We start from the raw sequence: 17,226 nt of genomic DNA on the forward strand, positions 1-17,226 counted from the left end.
GCAGGGGAGGCGGGGCCAGGGATTTTTGCTACTAGTCCTCCGAACCAGCAGCTGCCATCGCTACCTAATCGGGCGAGCCGGTGCGAACCGGGAGCATTTCACACCTGAGCCTGACCATTATTATTATTATTACCATTAACTGTAAGACCCAACAAAACATCACACCTAGGATTTGACCATAAGCTAGTAGTAGGGTCCGAAGCGCACACACACACAGACATACCTTTCTCACTTCAGGAATGAGTGGAAAATCTAAGATGACTGAGAGACTGCCTTCACATTATCTGCTAATCGCTAAACCTAGATTACATCAAACAAACACTCTACATTATGTAGAGCTTCTAATTCCAATATAGATAGTCCTCGACTTAGGGCCTCAATTGAGCCCAATGTTTGTATTGTTAAGTGAGACATTTTGCCTTCTTTTACAACCTTTCTTGCCACAGTTGTTAAGTGAATCACTGCTGTTGTTACAGTTAGTAACCTGGTTGTTAAGTGAATCTGGCTTCCCCATTGACTTTGGTTGTCAGAAGGTTGGAAAAGGTGGTCGTGGGACCTCAGGGCAGGGCTGAAATCCAGCAGGTTCTGAAGAACCGGTAGCGGAAATTTTGAGTAGTTCGGAGAACCAGCAAATACCAGCTCTGGCTGGCCTCAGAGTGGGGTGGGAATGGGGATTTTGCAATATCCTTCCCCCAGGAGTGGGGAGGGAATGGGGATTTTGAAGTATCCTTCCCTGCCACGCCCATCAAGCCACGCCCACAGAACCAGCAGTCAAAAAATTTGGATTTCACCTCTGCCTCAGGGCACTGCAGCGGTCATAAATATGAACCCGTTGCCAAACATCTGCATTTTGATCGCGTCACCGTGGGGAAGGCAGCAATGGTCGTAAGTGTGAAACAACGGTCGTAAGTCATTGCCCCCCTACCGTTGTAACTTTGGTCACTAAACGAACCGTTGCAAATCAAGGACTACCTGTATACCAACAGACCACAGCTAAATTTCCCCGAATACAAGGAACCCAGAGGAACCAACTGTGCCAGCGCGGCTCCTTCACTAAGCCGCTCCCGCCTCCAGGCGCTGGTGCCAAAGCACGTGCAGCAGCTCTCGCGGCAGATGACTTTCCAGAGAGAAGAACGTGGGCCAAGCGCCAAGGCTGGCAGGGAGGCGATGCCCCGGGACTAAGCTCCGCCTTTGAAACTGGCCCTCGTTACGGGCAAATGAGAACCGCTCCCGGTCAGCAAAAACGTGGCCGCCTCCCCCCCAACCCCAGCCGCCCCTGCAATCAGAACCGAATCGAGCCCATCTGGGGGAGGCGGAAGGATCTAAAGGCTCGAAAAGGGCGCCAGAAGCGCTCCGCTTCCCTCCCCGCGAAGAAAGAAAGACGGAAGCAGGTTTGTCCGCTTCCTTACATGTGGCTGCAGGTCTTCCACTCCCGGATGTCCACCGCTGAGCCCCGCCGTCTTCTCCGCTCAAATCCTCGCTGCTCGCTTTCCCTTCACCGCTCTCTTCCAGGTCCCGAAAGAAAAAGGACTCCCGGCTGCCCGCTAGAGATTAGTAGAGGCTGAGGGCGATCACCAGGTCCTAGTGCTCTCAGGAGACCGCGGGCGCTGGGCGCTCCCCGAACCATCTTCAGAGGCAGAAATCGGCAGCAGGACGCTGACTCGAGGGCGGGAGTGTTCCCTGAGCACGTGCAGATCGCCCTTTCCATCCAGCCCCGTCTTCTTAGCTTCCTGGCCATTTGAAACCCGGAGCGAACAACTTCCAGACCCTGCGGGTGTTTGGGACTACAGCGCCCACAATAATTGCTTATTTGCGGCTTATAGCTGCCCTTAAAGGGAAAAAAAAGATTTATTCTGGCATAAATTAGTGTATTAATCCTTAGAGTGGCAAAAGAGAGTGATTTTTATAGTTTGTCATTTGGGCACCAGAACTGAATATGCATGACGCTATCTGTCATATAACAGAAGCAAACAGGCAGCTTAAAAATTAACATTGTGCCATGAGCTTTCTAATAAATTAGCCAATAACTTAAAAGGGTTCCCCCTCCATAAGTTTCTTTTGTTCTGTATTCGAGTCCAATCAGTATTTAGGAAATTGGTCCCAAGGGGAATGAAAATGTGCTCTGGATTCAGCAACAGCTGGATACATTCTTTATGCCAAATGCTAGGAAGTAGATGAAACACTAAGCTGTCCCTAAACAAAACTCAGTTTTTCCCTGCAACGCTTTATTAAAGCAAAAGTTGTTTAAAGAGGCAGATTAATATTTTTTGAATATTGATATTGAAGAAGAGTCATGAGAATATAAGGGGCACCATAAGGGACGTGCATAAGCGCACAAACGTGCCTACCGTTCCTGTCCTATTGTTTTTCTTTTCTTCTTCCTATATATAAATATGCTTATACCTCCTAATATTTACTCATATATATGTTTATATACCATATAATTTTTTTGTATGACATTTATATTGCTGTGACAAAATAAATTAAATAAATAAATAAATATTATAGATAGCTAAGAAAATAAACAAGTGGATCATTGGACAAGTCAACCTAGAGTTCTCCGGTGATATATAAATGATGAGCCTCACATATTTTTTTACACATTTAAGACTTAGTTTTCTTGAAGTTTATAATGCTGGGAAAAAGAGAAAGCAAAAAGAATGGCTAGCAGCAAGGTTCAAATACGATGGTGCGCCATTGGAAAACCTGAAGGGCCAGTTCAGGGAATGATCATTCTGGAGATGATCTGTCAACACTGTTCAGAGGCAGCTTCTGGCTCAGACTAAGATAATAAATTAGAAAAAAGCTAGCAGCAAACTGATCAAAGAGGACAATTTCCCCTCTTGCTGTATTCTAGGTTTTTAGTTTCTGTCTGGGTAAAAATAGCTTGCTTAGGATCATTGACCTCTCAGCTTTTAGGAACAGCAAATAACACTTCCTGATTAAAAGGGACTTGATTCTGGAGGTTAGAGCTTGGTTCTTGTTCCTTTTTTTGCCCACTGAAAGATTTTCTGCCTACCAATCAGTTTCACACAATAGTTGATTACATCCATGTCTTTTGGCTGTCTCACTCTTTTCCTGCTAAATAGGGTTATTGATAGATGGTTGTGAATGTGTGTACCGATATCACAGCAAAGATATTGTACTATTTGATTGTGTCTGTAGTGAGCATTTTTTGGGCTTGAGTTTTTAACACTAAAGGTAACGTTCCCCTCGCATATATGTGCTAGTCGGTCCCGACTTTAGGGGGCGGTGCTCATCTCCATTTCAAAGCTGAAAAGTCAACACGTCTCCATGGTCATGTGGCTGGCATGACTAAACGGCAAAGGCACACGGAACGTTGTTACCTTCCCACCAAATGTGGTCCCTATTTTTCTACTTGCATTTTTTATGTGCTTGCAAACTGCTAGGTTGGCAGAAACTGGGACAAGTAATGGGAGCTCACAGCACTAGGGATTTGAACTGCTGAACTGCCGACCTTTTGATTGACAAGCTCAGCGTCTTAGCCACTGAGCCCAAGAATGTTTAGCTGGTTTAATCTCCAAGACAGGATTAGAATTCATAGTCTCTTCTGTTCTAGCCTGGTGCCTTAACTACTACCGTATACCAAAGTGAGTCTAATATAGAACTGTGGACAGTTTAAGAGTTCACAGATTTTCTTTCATGACTATATATACATGCTCTGTGGGGGAAGAAAACCTCCTTGCAGTGCCTCTATTTCCAAAATCAACCACTATGGTAGCAAACTTGGTGTTTATGTTGGAGCCTAATTTTTTTTTCTAAGTGGGTCTTATTTAAAGTACTACATAGCATATAGTATTTTTAGGCAGCACAAGGTAAAAATACAACTGAAGAAAAATAACAAACCATGATTTAGGATCCAAATCAAATTTTTGGTTCATTGAATCAGAATTGTCAATGTTGAAGTTGCTTGAACATTTCATTTGGGAGTTTTTCAGTGTTAGTCTGGAACTGAATACCAGGAACTGAATGAAGAATATTTTTCCAGACTAAGCAGGCACTTTTGATTACTAAAGCTATAATAACTCACATGAACTTTGTACTGAAGACCAAAAGAAAGGCAAAAAAGGAGCAATCAATAATCTTCCACAAAAATGATGAATCCTGCAGTTTTTGTGCCTGGCTGTAGTTTCTTGGAATCAGAAGTTTTGTTTCTTCCTTGCTAGCAGTCATAGTTTTATTATAGGTGCTAGGACTGAATCAAAGGTTTTATACATGAAGCTTGCAGGTAGTCCTCAATTTACAACCATAACCGGCACTAGAATGTCTGTTGCTAAGTGAGGTGGTTAAACAAGTGTGCCTGATTATACAAATTATTTTGTCACGGTCATTAAGTGTATCATCACAGTTGTTAAGTAAATCCAAGTTTGCCCATTGACTTAGCATGTTGGAAATGCCCCGAAAAGCATGATGACATTACCCCAAAATGCTGCCACCATCATAAATAAATGCCAGTTGCCAAGTTCCTGAATTTTAATCACATGACCAGAGGGTAGCTGCAATGGTCATAAGTACAAGGATCAATTATAAGTCAATTTCTCAGCCTTGTAACTTCAGACAGTCACTAAACAAATGGTTATAAGTCGAGAATTACCTGTAGATGTGTTTTCTTTTGAAATTTAGAATCCTGGAAGAACCAGTTAAGCCAGCAGAATAATTTTGAGAATCAAAGTCATGCTCCATGTAAATATGTAGCTGCAACACTTTTCCAAAGACAACAATTAATGCCTGTGGAATTTGTCATGCTGGCATTTATAGCTACAGCATAATGGAATTGTATTGTTTGAAATGCTCAAGTCATAAATCTACATTTGAAAATTTTTTCATTGTGCCCCAGAAGCTTGAATTGGAGGAGGGAAATAATGAACAAAAGAAAAGTTAAAAGAATTGCGGCTCTTTGTCTGCTTTCACTTACCTTCTCCAAAGCAGCTTTTGAAAGCTAAAGCCTAAGCCATAATAAATTCAACGGCTGTGTTCACACATTCAAGCACATGTGTTTTTTTTTTATTCCAGTTTGGGATACTTGTATGAAAAGCTATCCAAAGAGGGGTTTATATCTGCAGGTAGAATCTAGTTTGATTCTTGGTATTTCAGAAAGAAAGGAAGGAAGGAAGGAAGGAAGGAAGTTTTAGAAGCAGTCTCAATAGAAGACAATATACAATATGTAGCTCAGGGTTGAACTGTGGAGTCCTTGGTGCTCTCTGAGCTTGGTCATTTATTTACAGACATTTTGTTACCCAAATAGGTAACATCATCAGTGCTAATGAGTGTGGGGTTTGCTCTCTTTATATTCAGTAGCTTGCTCTGCCAGTATTGGTGGTGGTGTGATTTTTTCCCCCCTTGGTAGTACCTTGATTATGGTATTGTTTTCTGCTTGTTTGTCTGGTGTTAATCCCTGCTTCTCTAGGTATTGGTTGCTGGAAAGGATGTATTCTAGTCTTTTTGTTTCCTTCTTAGTTTTTTTTATTGTCTCTTTTGAATGGTGTATAAATGTGGTTTATCTTTATATTGTTGATTTGCCAAGCTTCCAGGAATTCCCTAGCATTTTCGCATTTAGTTTGATCTAGGATGCTCACAATGTCTCAGTTGAAACTGTGGTTGTGTCTGTTGTGTTGTGAGATTAAGGCATATCCATGGTGTCTTCTGACTTCTGATATTCAGGGATGTGCTAATTAGTTTTCTGCCTGTCTTTCCCACACAGTGACTGTTACAATCCTTACGCTGCAGGTGACTCTTTTTTCTTCTTGGACTATTGGGTGTTTGGTTTATTTTAACCTTAAGATTTAAGGTTTTGAAGGGCTTTAACCTTGTGTGCCGTGGTAATGAGATGGAGTTGTAATAGTCTGCTGTTTCTGATACGTTTTTGATGTATGGCAGTGCTATCCTTTTCATATCTTGTGTTAGTTGTGTTCTAATGGATTGAGAGGTCAGGTACTTTCTGATAAAATTACATGGGTCTTCATGGAACATGAAGGCAAATATTGCTAGGCAATGTTTCATTTTTTGGTGTTTTGGGTTGCTGCAGAACATTTGTACTAATTTGAATAAGGTACAGACTGCATATGGTTGCATATGTGGAAATGCTAGAATCTATAGCATCATTTGCATATGGAAGCAGATGGCAATGATATATATATATATAGCAAAAATCCAGACTGCACCAGAATGATTTTTTCCCCAGCCATAACACTATTATCATGGTTTTTGTACATAGAAGAACCTGTAACACTTCTGTATTGCCTCTTTACAGGCAAAAGAGCAGCTTGTAGACAGGAATTTACTGACTGAGCAGGTTTTTTTTACTTTATTTAATACTAGGAAGAATTCAAATAACCTTTTGGCAAAAAGGCCAAATTAAAATCCCTTACCTGCTCAGATGCCAGCCTTCCAGACTGAGCTGCATTCAGTTCTCCAGGAATCTTATTTCCAGGGCCAATTTTAGCATCTATGCAGTTTCCTTCTGACACCATTTCACAGCCTTTTCATCTTGGGAGAGCAGCTGAACAAGATGTCACTGCCAGCATATGTAAACGAAGGCAGCATGCTTGCTCAAGGCTCGTTGATCTGAGCCTTTCATATTTAATCTTCACACATTGTTCTGTCGGCCTTAATTCATCAATCTTAGCAATTTATTTTGCTTGACATGCTTGTTTTACAGTTCTAAAACAAATGGACTGATTGGCAGCATTAATTCATCAGTTGGTTTAGCCATAAGTTTAGTAAAGAAATCACAACGGTTGAGTTCACCCAACAGAGTCATAACCTAACCATTTAGTACATGGTGTGACCCAGTTGGGTATGTAGTGTACTATGTATGTATGTATCGGGTGAAATTCACTTACCTTCCCTACTGATTCGCAAATGTGTGTGCACCCTACGTGCATGCGCCTTACTCGCACATGCTGTCGTCTACGCATGCGCAAAGTCTTCTGCGCATGCACAGAGGCTTAAGACGTCATGACATCCGCGTGCGTGGGCGGAGCCTCCCGCAGCCGCCGCTACCGGTTTGCCCAAGCCGGATAGAATCGGCTGAATTCCACCCCCAGTATGTATGTATCATGCATGTATGCGTGCGTGTATGTGTGTGTGTGTAGCTGTGGCAAATTCTGAGCTCAGTTACATCAGTTCTATTGTAATTCTGGGATAGTTGTTTTGTGTGAAGTGTGAAAGAAGGAGGCCTCAGAATTCTTAGGATACAAAATCTTCTTTATGACTGTTCTTTATTCCAACAATAGGGATGTTTACTCTTTTTTAAGCTTTTCACTAAAAAGACAAAAGTGCAATGAGTGCATGAACACAAATACCTTGTCCAGAAGTGATTATGATAGTGTTTATTTTGGTTAGTGGCGAAATAATCCACAGGTGAAAAGTGTGGCTTAACAACTGAGCAGGTTGTGGATAACCAAGCACAATTAACTGTCCTTGTGAAACAGAGATCTATTTGGGGTTGCAATTTCTTGTTTATTAATTCCTGTTAACAAACAAGCTGGGCTGTTTTAGCTTTTTGATTGAACCAGAGTTTCACAATTGAAATACAGGTAGTCCTCGATTTATGACCACAATGATGCCCAAATTTTCTGTTGCTAAGTGAGACTTTGTTAAGCAACCTTTGCCCCATTTTACCACCTTTATCACCACATTTGTTAGATGAATCATGGTAGTTGTTAAGCTAGGAAACATGGCCATTAAGTGAATTCAGCTTCCTCATTGACTTGTTTGACAGAAGGTTGCAAAAGGCGATCACATGACCCCAGGGGCAATGCAACCGTCGTAAATATGAACCAGTTGCCAAGCATCCAAATTTTGTTCACGTGACCATGGAGATTCTGCAATGGTCTTAAGCAGGGTCTCCAACCTTGGCAACTTTAAAACTTGTGGACTTCAACTCCCAGAAGTTGTGGACTTCAATTCCCAGAACTGGGAATTGAAGTCCACAAGTCTTAAAGTTGCCAAGGTTGGAGACCCCTGGTCTTAAGTTGAAAAACGGTCATAAATCATTTTTTTCAGTGCTGTGGCAACTTTGAACAATTACTAAATGAACTGTTGTAAGTCAAGGACTACCTTAACTGTATGGTTATGTGGAGCCATTTTTCTTGGTGTCTGGTATTTACCATTTTCATTTGAAAATATAATGTGTTTGGTTGTGCCAAAACAGAGGATACAAATAAAAGATAGTGTTAATGAATTGTGCAACAGAAAAGTGAGAGTTAAAGAAATGCAATTTATAATTCCCAATTCAGGTCCCCATTTTTTGAAGTGCAGTCTTGGGGAGGCAGATACACACATTTGGGATGTAATAAGCAGATTTTTCTCCATGAAACAGCGTTTTTTTCCCACCCACAGAAATAGATTACAAAATGTAGCAACAATACTGTTTTCCTTTTCTTGAGAGCTAGAAGCGACAGAGTTACGTGTTAAACATAATTCAAGTTGACCCAGCCTGTATTCCCAATGAAGTTGGGCTTCCTGTCATCTTATTCCTGCCCTGTGTATGTCCCATGTTTACTTAAGGTTTAAACCACACCATGCAACATCAGAGTGGCTTGAATTTCCGATTATCTGGAACCAGAATGTGAAATCAGCTGTTTCAGGTTTGCAGTCACCTTTTACCTGATAAACCTTTCAAACGTGTGTATGGGGAAAATCATACCCATGGTTTCCTGTAAAAACCCAGTTGTCTGGATTTGCAGACCCATTGGTCCAATTTGCAGGATGTGCTTTAACAGTCTGTTATGCACACTTAACCAAGCCAGCTAATTCCAGAAATTAACTCAGAGGTATTAGTTTTAGCCTGAAATAGCTGAGGCACTTTGGGGCTCAGTTAACACAATCCTGTCATCCAAATATGGATATGAAGTTATCAGAGGGCTAACTAGACCTTTCTGCATTTAAGACCCAGTTATTTTAGAGTAGCCCCACAAATATGACACCTTCTTGCTCATTATTTTCCTCCTCCCTACAGCAAGAGGATGATATGATATATGTTACATTTGCTGTTATTTTAAAGTTTTTTTTCCAGCCAGGCTTCTCCACCTGAAAAAAAAAAAAAAACCTCACTGGAAGGCATTTCCTTAGAAGAATCAGTAGGTGTGGGAAAAAAAGGTTAAGTGCTCACTGAGCTCCCATTTTCAAATGAAAATCTCTGCAGTTATCTGAGCAAATTTACATTTTGGAACCAGTAGATGCGGAGCTTTTTACCTGCTCTTGAATTTTAGCCAGAGCTGTATTTCAAGTTTTTGGACAGAGTGCCATTTTGCTCTCCAGATGGATTACAAAGGACACCTGGGAATCTGTCCATAACTTTCCTGTTTTATTTGGAAGGCCAATACCAACGTTTTCATTCTTTTAAATGGCGTGCAGCAGGTGTTTGGGTATCTTAAGTGCAGTAGCAGCCTGGCTGTTAAAGCATAACTCAATTAACTCCAATGCATTTTGAATGAAAGCACACAGACTAACTGGTGTTTTAATGTGGTGTTAATATTTCTCCAGGAGATGCAATTTGGCTATTAAACCAGCCTTAAATGTTGCTGAAGGAAGGAAAACTAAGTGACAAGGAACTTCTCGGTATCATACCCCACATTGAACAATAAAAGGCAAATGGCTCTCTTCAATATCTGGAAAAAAAAGGTCTTGCAGGGGTTTTCACCAGTCTCAAAACAACTGTAGTTCACATATATACTGATTCTAAATTGGTGTTGTAAGTGCTTTGGTTTTGTTTTGTTTTTTCCTATAAAAGATCAGGTTTCCATTGTATTGTTTGGGCCTTATTCAATGTTGCCAACTGACCAGAAAAAATCCTGCTGTGACCTATTTTGGAGTGTCTGTGTTTACAGCAGCTTAATTTATAAAGAAGAACAATAAAAACAGAAAAGAAAAGATGAATCTTCTCTCTGCATGAAGCACATAATGATTACTGGCTAATGTCTACAGACTGGTTAAAGGCACAAAAGTAGCAGTCAGGTGAAAAAGCTGGGCAGCCTTCAGCTGGATAAATTCCCATGGCTTGGATAATTGGATCTAAGAACTGCTTTGCTTTTTGATCCCATCATGAATTATGCACAGATTTGTTAGGAAGGACTTGAAGGAACATACTTTCTTCCTCCATCCCCAGGCTGAATACAAATATAGTATTAATAACATGTATGTCTCGGAATGTACTACCTGATTGTATCTGTGTCAGAGAAAGACTTCATAATAATTGAAATTACATAGCATTCTGCCGCAAAACGAATGAAGGTACTTGTTGCTTCTCTGCCTGTCCTTTCACTCCATCAGCTGATTTCTTTTGGAGTGAATAGAGAGCTGAATATTTCACTGAGCAAAGCCTATCCCCTCTTCTTCAATTTCTGCCCTCTTGGGAGAGAGCTAATGACAAGAGCTGATGCAGAACCGCTTGGACCAGTCAGGATCCTCAACCTCATCCAGCAAAGGACAGTTTACTGCCAGCATTCAGTACCACAGCCCCCACTTCTTGAAAATTCAATCTTTCTTCCCAAAGAATTTCCTGAAGACGGATTTGTTCTTCTGGCTAGGTGAAGCCCCTTGGTTTTGCTCACCTACCATTTCTCGGGCTCCAACCGGAGTGGCTATGAAGGAGTGGCAGCGGGGCCGAGGAGGTGTGGCTGGAGCCTGCTCGCCAATGTACACAGTAACGGAGTAGTTGTTGGGTTCTTTAGACTTCGATAAAGGGGTGATCTTCTGATATGTAGCTGAAAGAGAGAGAGGGGTGTGTGTCTTTATTTTTTATAATATCAATGGAATCACCTGGTAACTCCAATTTTAGTCCCTGTGCCTCATCTCCAGGCCACGGATTATGAACAGAACAGAATAGAACAGAATAGAATTTTTTATTGGCCAAGTGTGATCGGACACACAAGGAATTTGTCTTGGTGCATATACTCTCAGTGTACAGAAAAGATACCTCCATCAAGGTACAACGCTTAGTGATAGTCATAGGGTACAAATTTAACACTTAATGATACAACATTTAATGATAGTCATAGGCTACAAATAAGCAATCGGGAAACTTATGAAAATTATAACTACTGTACTTGCTCCTTTACAAAGCACAGGACACTTGCATGTGGCACTGTTTCAACTTCCTTTCTAAAGCATTTTGGACATGTGATCCCTCCTTGACTAACTTTGGTAGATGAAGTGGCGGTTGGAACCATCAGAGCTCCCTCCAAACTTACTGAGAAGAGATTCAGGGGGAAAAAAAATCACCTTTCACTGTTCCATCCTTTAAAGTCAAGCATCTTTTCCAACAGGTTGGGTACAGGGCTGGCATGTGTGTGTAGAGAACATGTAGTGGCTTGCTTGATCACAGAGGCTGGGAGGCAGGATGAAGCAAGGCTTGGGTGTGAACCACTGATATAATCAGAGAAAATCAAGCTGGGTAGTTTTATTTTCAGAGGTAGTGAAACTGATTAGAAAGATTGGCTTGGCTGATAAGGTTGCCTGTGAAATCTACTCGATAATGCAGGGGTCTCCAACCTTGGCAACTTTAAGACATGTGGACTTCAACTCCCAGAATTCCACAGGCAGCTTTGCTGCCTGTGGAATTCTGGGAGTTGAAGTCCACAAGTCCTAAAGTTTCTAAGGTTGGAGACCCCTGTGATAATGCTTGTCCAGGTGGCAGGAAGTAAACCAGCCAAGACTTCACTGAGTGAATGAGAAGTGTCCCCAATAGCCTGTCCTCAAACCTTGTGGAGTTCTGTGACGACAAAATGAAAGTTGTGTAGATTCCAGCTGCTCTGAAGCCAAGTTGGAAGAAAATTGTCTTGGCTGCCCCAGCAGGATGACACTGAGGGAGGTGGCAATATAGTAAAATGTTGGCTCAGAGCAAATGCCCAAAGAGCAGAGTGAAGAGCCAGCAACTCTTCCTCTCATTACAGCAAGGACGGGGTTCTGTTAAGGATGGAGTGAGGAAGCTTAAAGAGGGAGAAGCAGCTGGCTGGGATCATAAGGAGAAAACAAGAGCCTTTTCTACTGACTATCTGGCCTCTGAGAAACTTCAGAGTGCATCTGGGCCTACTGACACCTCCTTCACACTTAAGACAATTACTTGTTGATGAGCATTTTGCTCTTCCATTACCGTTGATCAGTTTTCAAAAATAACTTTTTCAAAGTTGCCTCTGACAGTTGCTTCTGGAAGACATTTGTCAAGGTATAAGCATGCATTTGCCATTCAGGAATAGTCACAGTTCCACTTATCAGAGACAAATACATATCTTGAAAATTGAATGATTGAGCACATTGTCATTCTGAAATGACATTTATATCCATCTTAACAAAGTTAAGATAGATCTGGATTTACTGGGATATAGAGATCTGCAATTTTATCAAGAATATTTTTAATGTATTTCTTTTTCTGACTTAAAAAAAGAAAATACCATTTACTTTGGGTTCTCTGCTTACAACCAATTGTTGGGGCAGAATCATTTAATTTTAAAGATGTGTTTTCCATGCTAGGCCCCAGTAAATGGAATGTGTAAATCTAGTATTCCACCTGTATAATCAAAGTCTGCTCCACCCTATTTAAAGCACATTGAAGTGAGAAGTACATTTCAAAAATCAAACAAATGGATCTTACTCCCAAAGTGTGCTCCTGGCACCTAGTGGAGATTTTAAGCAATAAACTTGTTACTTGAAAATAACCTTGACTTCTAACTGAAATGATATAGTCTGAAAATAGCATATGATGTCATGTTAGTCACTGTAGACACATTTTAAAGGCAGAGCTCTGAATTGTATTTGAACATAAGGAGATGGATTTAACAGCTTATTAGCTGTACAAACAGTTAGAAAGCCAGGGGGAAAATTAATAATCTTAATGACACTTATTTATTTCTTTGACAATACCTACAGACATTCTAGAAAGTTCTGGGTGCTGTACAAGACCAAATCAATAATTACACCTAATAATTCTGGTTTTTTAAATAATTTATAGATATGCACGTCATACCTGAAGTGAATGAATATGATCGCCTTTTGCTTGTCACCAATCCACAGTCATCTTCTTGAAAGAACTGAGGCTCTTGTGACCTTGCTGACTCCAAAGGGGAACACTGCTTTAGATTCTGTTCTGTGGTATAAATAGGTGCAGTTCTGAGGCCATTTCCTAGAAGGAGAGACAAGCTGCGTTAAGGCTAAATATTTCAATCGTGCATCTCAGAGTGCTAATTGTAGCCTTTAAAGCAGGGGTGAAATCCAACAGGTTCTGAATTCAGAACCGGTAGCGGAAATTTTGAGTAGTTCAGAGAACCGGCAAATGTCACCTCTGGCTGGCCCCAGAGTGGGGTGGGAATGGGGATTTTGCAATATCCTTCCCCTGGAGTGGGGTGGGAATGGGGATTTTGCAGTATCCTTCCCCTGGAGTGGGGTGGGAATGGGGATTTTGCAGTATCCTTCCCCTGGAGTGGGGTGGGAATGGAGATTTTGCAGTATCCTTCCCCTGCCACGCTCTCCAAGCCACGCCTACAGAACCAGTAGTAAAAAAAATTGAATTTCACCACTGCTTTAAAGCCCTGCCATGGTCGGATCAGATGACTTGCTTATGGGACCAATATCAGCATATTAGCTTTAACAAAGATTATGTAACCTTTAATTTATTTATTTTCTTTCTTACTAACTTACTTATTTACTTATTTATTGAATTTATATTGTTGCCTATTCGCCCATGGCGACTCAACCTTTGCTGTGATGGAGACCACAAAATAAGCTTAGAACATGCACGTGGGCGGTGGTTTGAGTGTGTATAAGAGGGAAACACTGTGATAAGCCATGCTTTGGTTAAATATGATTAGCTAGATTCACACAACATATAAAACCAAATCAAAATGATCCACATTATGACTTAGTACAGAGGACCCCAACCTCCAGTCTGTGGACTGGCACCAGTCTGTGGCATGCCAGAAACCAGGCTGCGCAAAGCTCCATCCACTGGATGCAGGCAGCACACAAAACCACCCATTCCCCTCTGGTCCACGGAAAAACCTCTCTCCATGAAACCGGTCCCTAGTTCCTAAAAGGCTGACTTAGTATGTTAAGTAAACCAACAGAATACACAATCTAGGATCAGGTAGGGATGGTAGAATTGGTAGTGATTGGTAGTAATTTCAAAAACAGAAGGAAAAGAACCATGGTTTTCTATTGTTCTATTGTTCTATTGTGGACGCATGTGGTACATAGTACAATACTTTGGTTCTTTTGCAGAAGAGCCGTGGTGGCACAGTGGTTAGAATGCAGTACTGCAGGCTAATTCTGCTGACAGCCGACTGCCAACAGATCGGCAGTTCAATTCTCACCAGCTCAAGGTTGACTCAGCCTTCCATCTTTCTGAGGTTGGTAAAATGAGGATCCAGATTGTTGGGGCAATATGCTGATTCTTTTAAACCTTTTACAGAGGACTGCAAAGCACTGTGAAGTGGTATATAAGTCTAAGTGCTATTGCTATTGCAGACAGAAGCTCTGTTTCTCCAACTGTCAGCAATCACATTTAGAGGTTTGTTCATATCCCATAGATATCTCTTCCTTGGAGGAAAAACTGTTGTCTCAATAGATTCCTTTTACAATTTAGTTCAGTCCAGCAAAGAGTTGTGTAGAAATGGCCATTTCCACTGCCTTGGTCAGTTTCTCCAAGACTTCAAAATTCCAAAATAAATTAAGATGATGCTTGAATGGATTCTATGTCATTAGTTCTTACCTGTCCTCTACAAGCAGTAATTTTTGAAGGATGCTCTCCTATGGTGCTTCAATTTAGAAGACAGGAACATTTTACTGCATATTATTTATATTCCTGGGTAGTATAGCTGTATTACTATACTAAAGGCAAAGGTAGCATCTTTCAGATCAAGATAGACTTACGGTAATTGTATAGATTTCTGGCAGCAATACAGAAATAATTCAGCACTATTTCCTTTAGTCATATTTTGGGGGATTTCCAATCAGGCCTGCACTTGTATTCTCCCATCCAATTATTTACTAGACCCAACCTTGTTTAGTTCTGGGTCTAGAGAAGCCCAGGTTCTCTATCTGCTGATACTACAATAATAAGCTACTGAGGTCAAGTCAGGAAAATACTCTTGAAGATCTGCAGTCAGCTCCATACACTTACCCATTGTATCCAGTGGTTCACTACGAGTACTATATGGCAACTGCAGCTTTACACTTGACTTGGGCAGAAATCTGATTTCTTGACTCTTGGTTGGAAGCTTTTTCTGAAAGTTCTGGAAGTGGGGAACTCCTTGGCCAGGAATTGCACTAAAAAAAAAAAAAGGAGGGGGTGGAAATAGGAAAGGGGATTCAAATCCAAATTTGCACAGTGCTGTGCTGCATATTTCAGGCAGTGTTTAGTTGTAAATTGTCTTTTACATAAAGCAAATAGAGCTGATGTATTCATAGGTACCACTTTAGGATATCTCAGTTAATTTCATTTCACTGACAGTTTCTATGTGGCTGAAAATAAACCAGCACACTGCATGTTTATAAGAAATGGGCATCAGGGATGCCTCTGCTAATGTAGAGGCTAGAGAATCACACAGGAAGAAAAAGCAAGGAAACTATAGTAATAATCTTAACTCAACTTGAACAAGATGCATTTCCAAATATTAAACTGCTGTTAATCTAGTCTCTCCAGATGTGATAGACAGCAATCTCCATCAGTCCAGCTAGCATGGCCATAACTTTACATTTAGAGATCCCAGAGTCTGGATATTCTCAGTATCGTAATACAATATTGCATTTTATTATTTTATTATTTATTTATTTATTTATTCAAATTTATATACCGCCCTATCTCCCGAAGGACTCAGGGCGGTTCACAGGCACATAAAACATGTATATACAATTAAAATAACTATTAAAAAACTTATTCTAATGCCAAATATTAAAAATATAAATATAAATCTTAAAACCAAATTTAAAACCCCTATAAATTTAAAATCTACGAATTTAAAATCTAAGCCAGTCCTGCACAGATGAATAAATGCGTCTTGAGCTGGCGACGGAAGGTTCGGAGGTCCGGAAGTTGACGGAGTCCTGGAGGGAGTTCGTTCCAGAGGGTGGGAGCCCCCACAGAGAAGGCCCTTCCCCTGGGCGTCGCATTTTTAAAAAGCACAAAAATATTAATAGGAATATCAGTTTGTGAATTCTCAAAAACTTTCTGCATTCTCCTCTGCAAATCTGTATTGTAGCCGAGTTGCTTGAACCTCTTACCTCACCGCAGAGGTCATTCCTTGAGCAGGCTGGGAAGACGATGGGAAGAAATCCACTTTAGGAAAACCTTGGAAAATATCAAAGCAGTCATTTCAGACATCACAATTTAAAATAAAAACCATTCAAGTTTTTTAAGAAGTGGTCTCACAGCCAAGCAAACCTATGACAAAACTCTACTTCATACACTTTAGAGAAAAGAAAAGAAAAGCAAGAAAGAACAGAGTGCTGTAGGCTCTTTGAGGAACAGAGAATGATAACATGAATTTCAAAGCAGTATCATTTCTCTTTACTTGTATCGTTCAGCTGAAATATGAAATGTGCACAGTTGCCCAAGCCACTGTTATAATGTTACACACAAGGAACTGATACTGAGATCATTTTGTTTTAGCTTGTTTCCCACAAATAAATCCCAACAGTTTAGTCAATCTTCCCTAAAATATTAAGATGAACTCAAGTTTGACACAGGTTCAGTGAGATACATGCTAGGGGAAGATAAAAGTTGCTGTCAAATGACCAAACTTTTCCTGTTTAGACCTAACCATTATACTGTGTGCTATATTTCAGTCTTACCTGAGTTTTGCTGTAATTTGGTAACCCATTCTTTCATAAGTGGTTCAGTTGGAGCTCTGAGAAGATATTTGGAGCCATCATTCAACCTAGACATGTGTGAAAGAAAAAGTATTATGGGAATCAGACTTCAAGGTAGCCCAGATTAATAATTCATTGTTAAATAAATCAGTACTACTTATTATAAAGCTGTAGTAACAAAATCTTACAATTCGGAATATGCTTTCTCCTCTGTCCTTTCATAAGATCTAGCGAGGGTTTTGTCTGAGATGCTTACTTAGGATACTTTTCTGCCCTGGACTCAATCCTCTTTTATCTGACTGTTGTCTTGGTAGTGTCTATTCCTCCTGTCTGTCAAGGCCATTCCCTCTGCCCTCTACATATTGTGTTATAAAGAATACTGTATTATTTTGGAAACCG

At 40.7% G+C, this 17,226-nt stretch overlaps 2 protein-coding genes across 7 annotated transcripts in view; both read right to left on the reverse strand.

Annotated features, from left to right (window-relative positions):
- The window catches only part of SLC29A1 (solute carrier family 29 member 1 (Augustine blood group)), a 93,952-nt gene extending 92,404 nt beyond the window's left edge, over window positions 1-1,548 (reverse strand). The window contains exon 1 of the mRNA XM_058191677.1: window positions 1,410-1,548. The gene's annotated coding sequence lies outside the window, so the exon portion shown is untranslated. The remainder of the gene's footprint in view (window positions 1-1,409) is intronic.
- Window positions 1,549-3,558: 2,010 nt separating this feature from the next.
- Window positions 3,559-17,226, reverse strand: part of LOC131201901 (uncharacterized) — an 83,737-nt gene continuing 70,069 nt past the window's right edge. For 5 of the 6 annotated variants that reach the window (XM_058190646.1, XM_058190563.1, XM_058190483.1 and 2 more), the window contains 5 exons: window positions 16,810-16,895; window positions 16,240-16,306; window positions 15,140-15,285; window positions 12,989-13,144; window positions 3,559-10,730 (listed from right to left, as the gene is read on the reverse strand). In XM_058190646.1, the coding sequence (XP_058046629.1) occupies window positions 10,501-10,730; window positions 12,989-13,144; window positions 15,140-15,285; window positions 16,240-16,306; window positions 16,810-16,895 (685 nt within the window). In that variant the 3' untranslated portion in view covers window positions 3,559-10,500. The other variant, XM_058190731.1, reaches the window with a different exon arrangement.

This window comes from Ahaetulla prasina, chromosome 1 (genome assembly GCF_028640845.1).
Source record: "Ahaetulla prasina isolate Xishuangbanna chromosome 1, ASM2864084v1, whole genome shotgun sequence".
Taxonomy (NCBI): domain Eukaryota; kingdom Metazoa; phylum Chordata; class Lepidosauria; order Squamata; family Colubridae; genus Ahaetulla; species Ahaetulla prasina.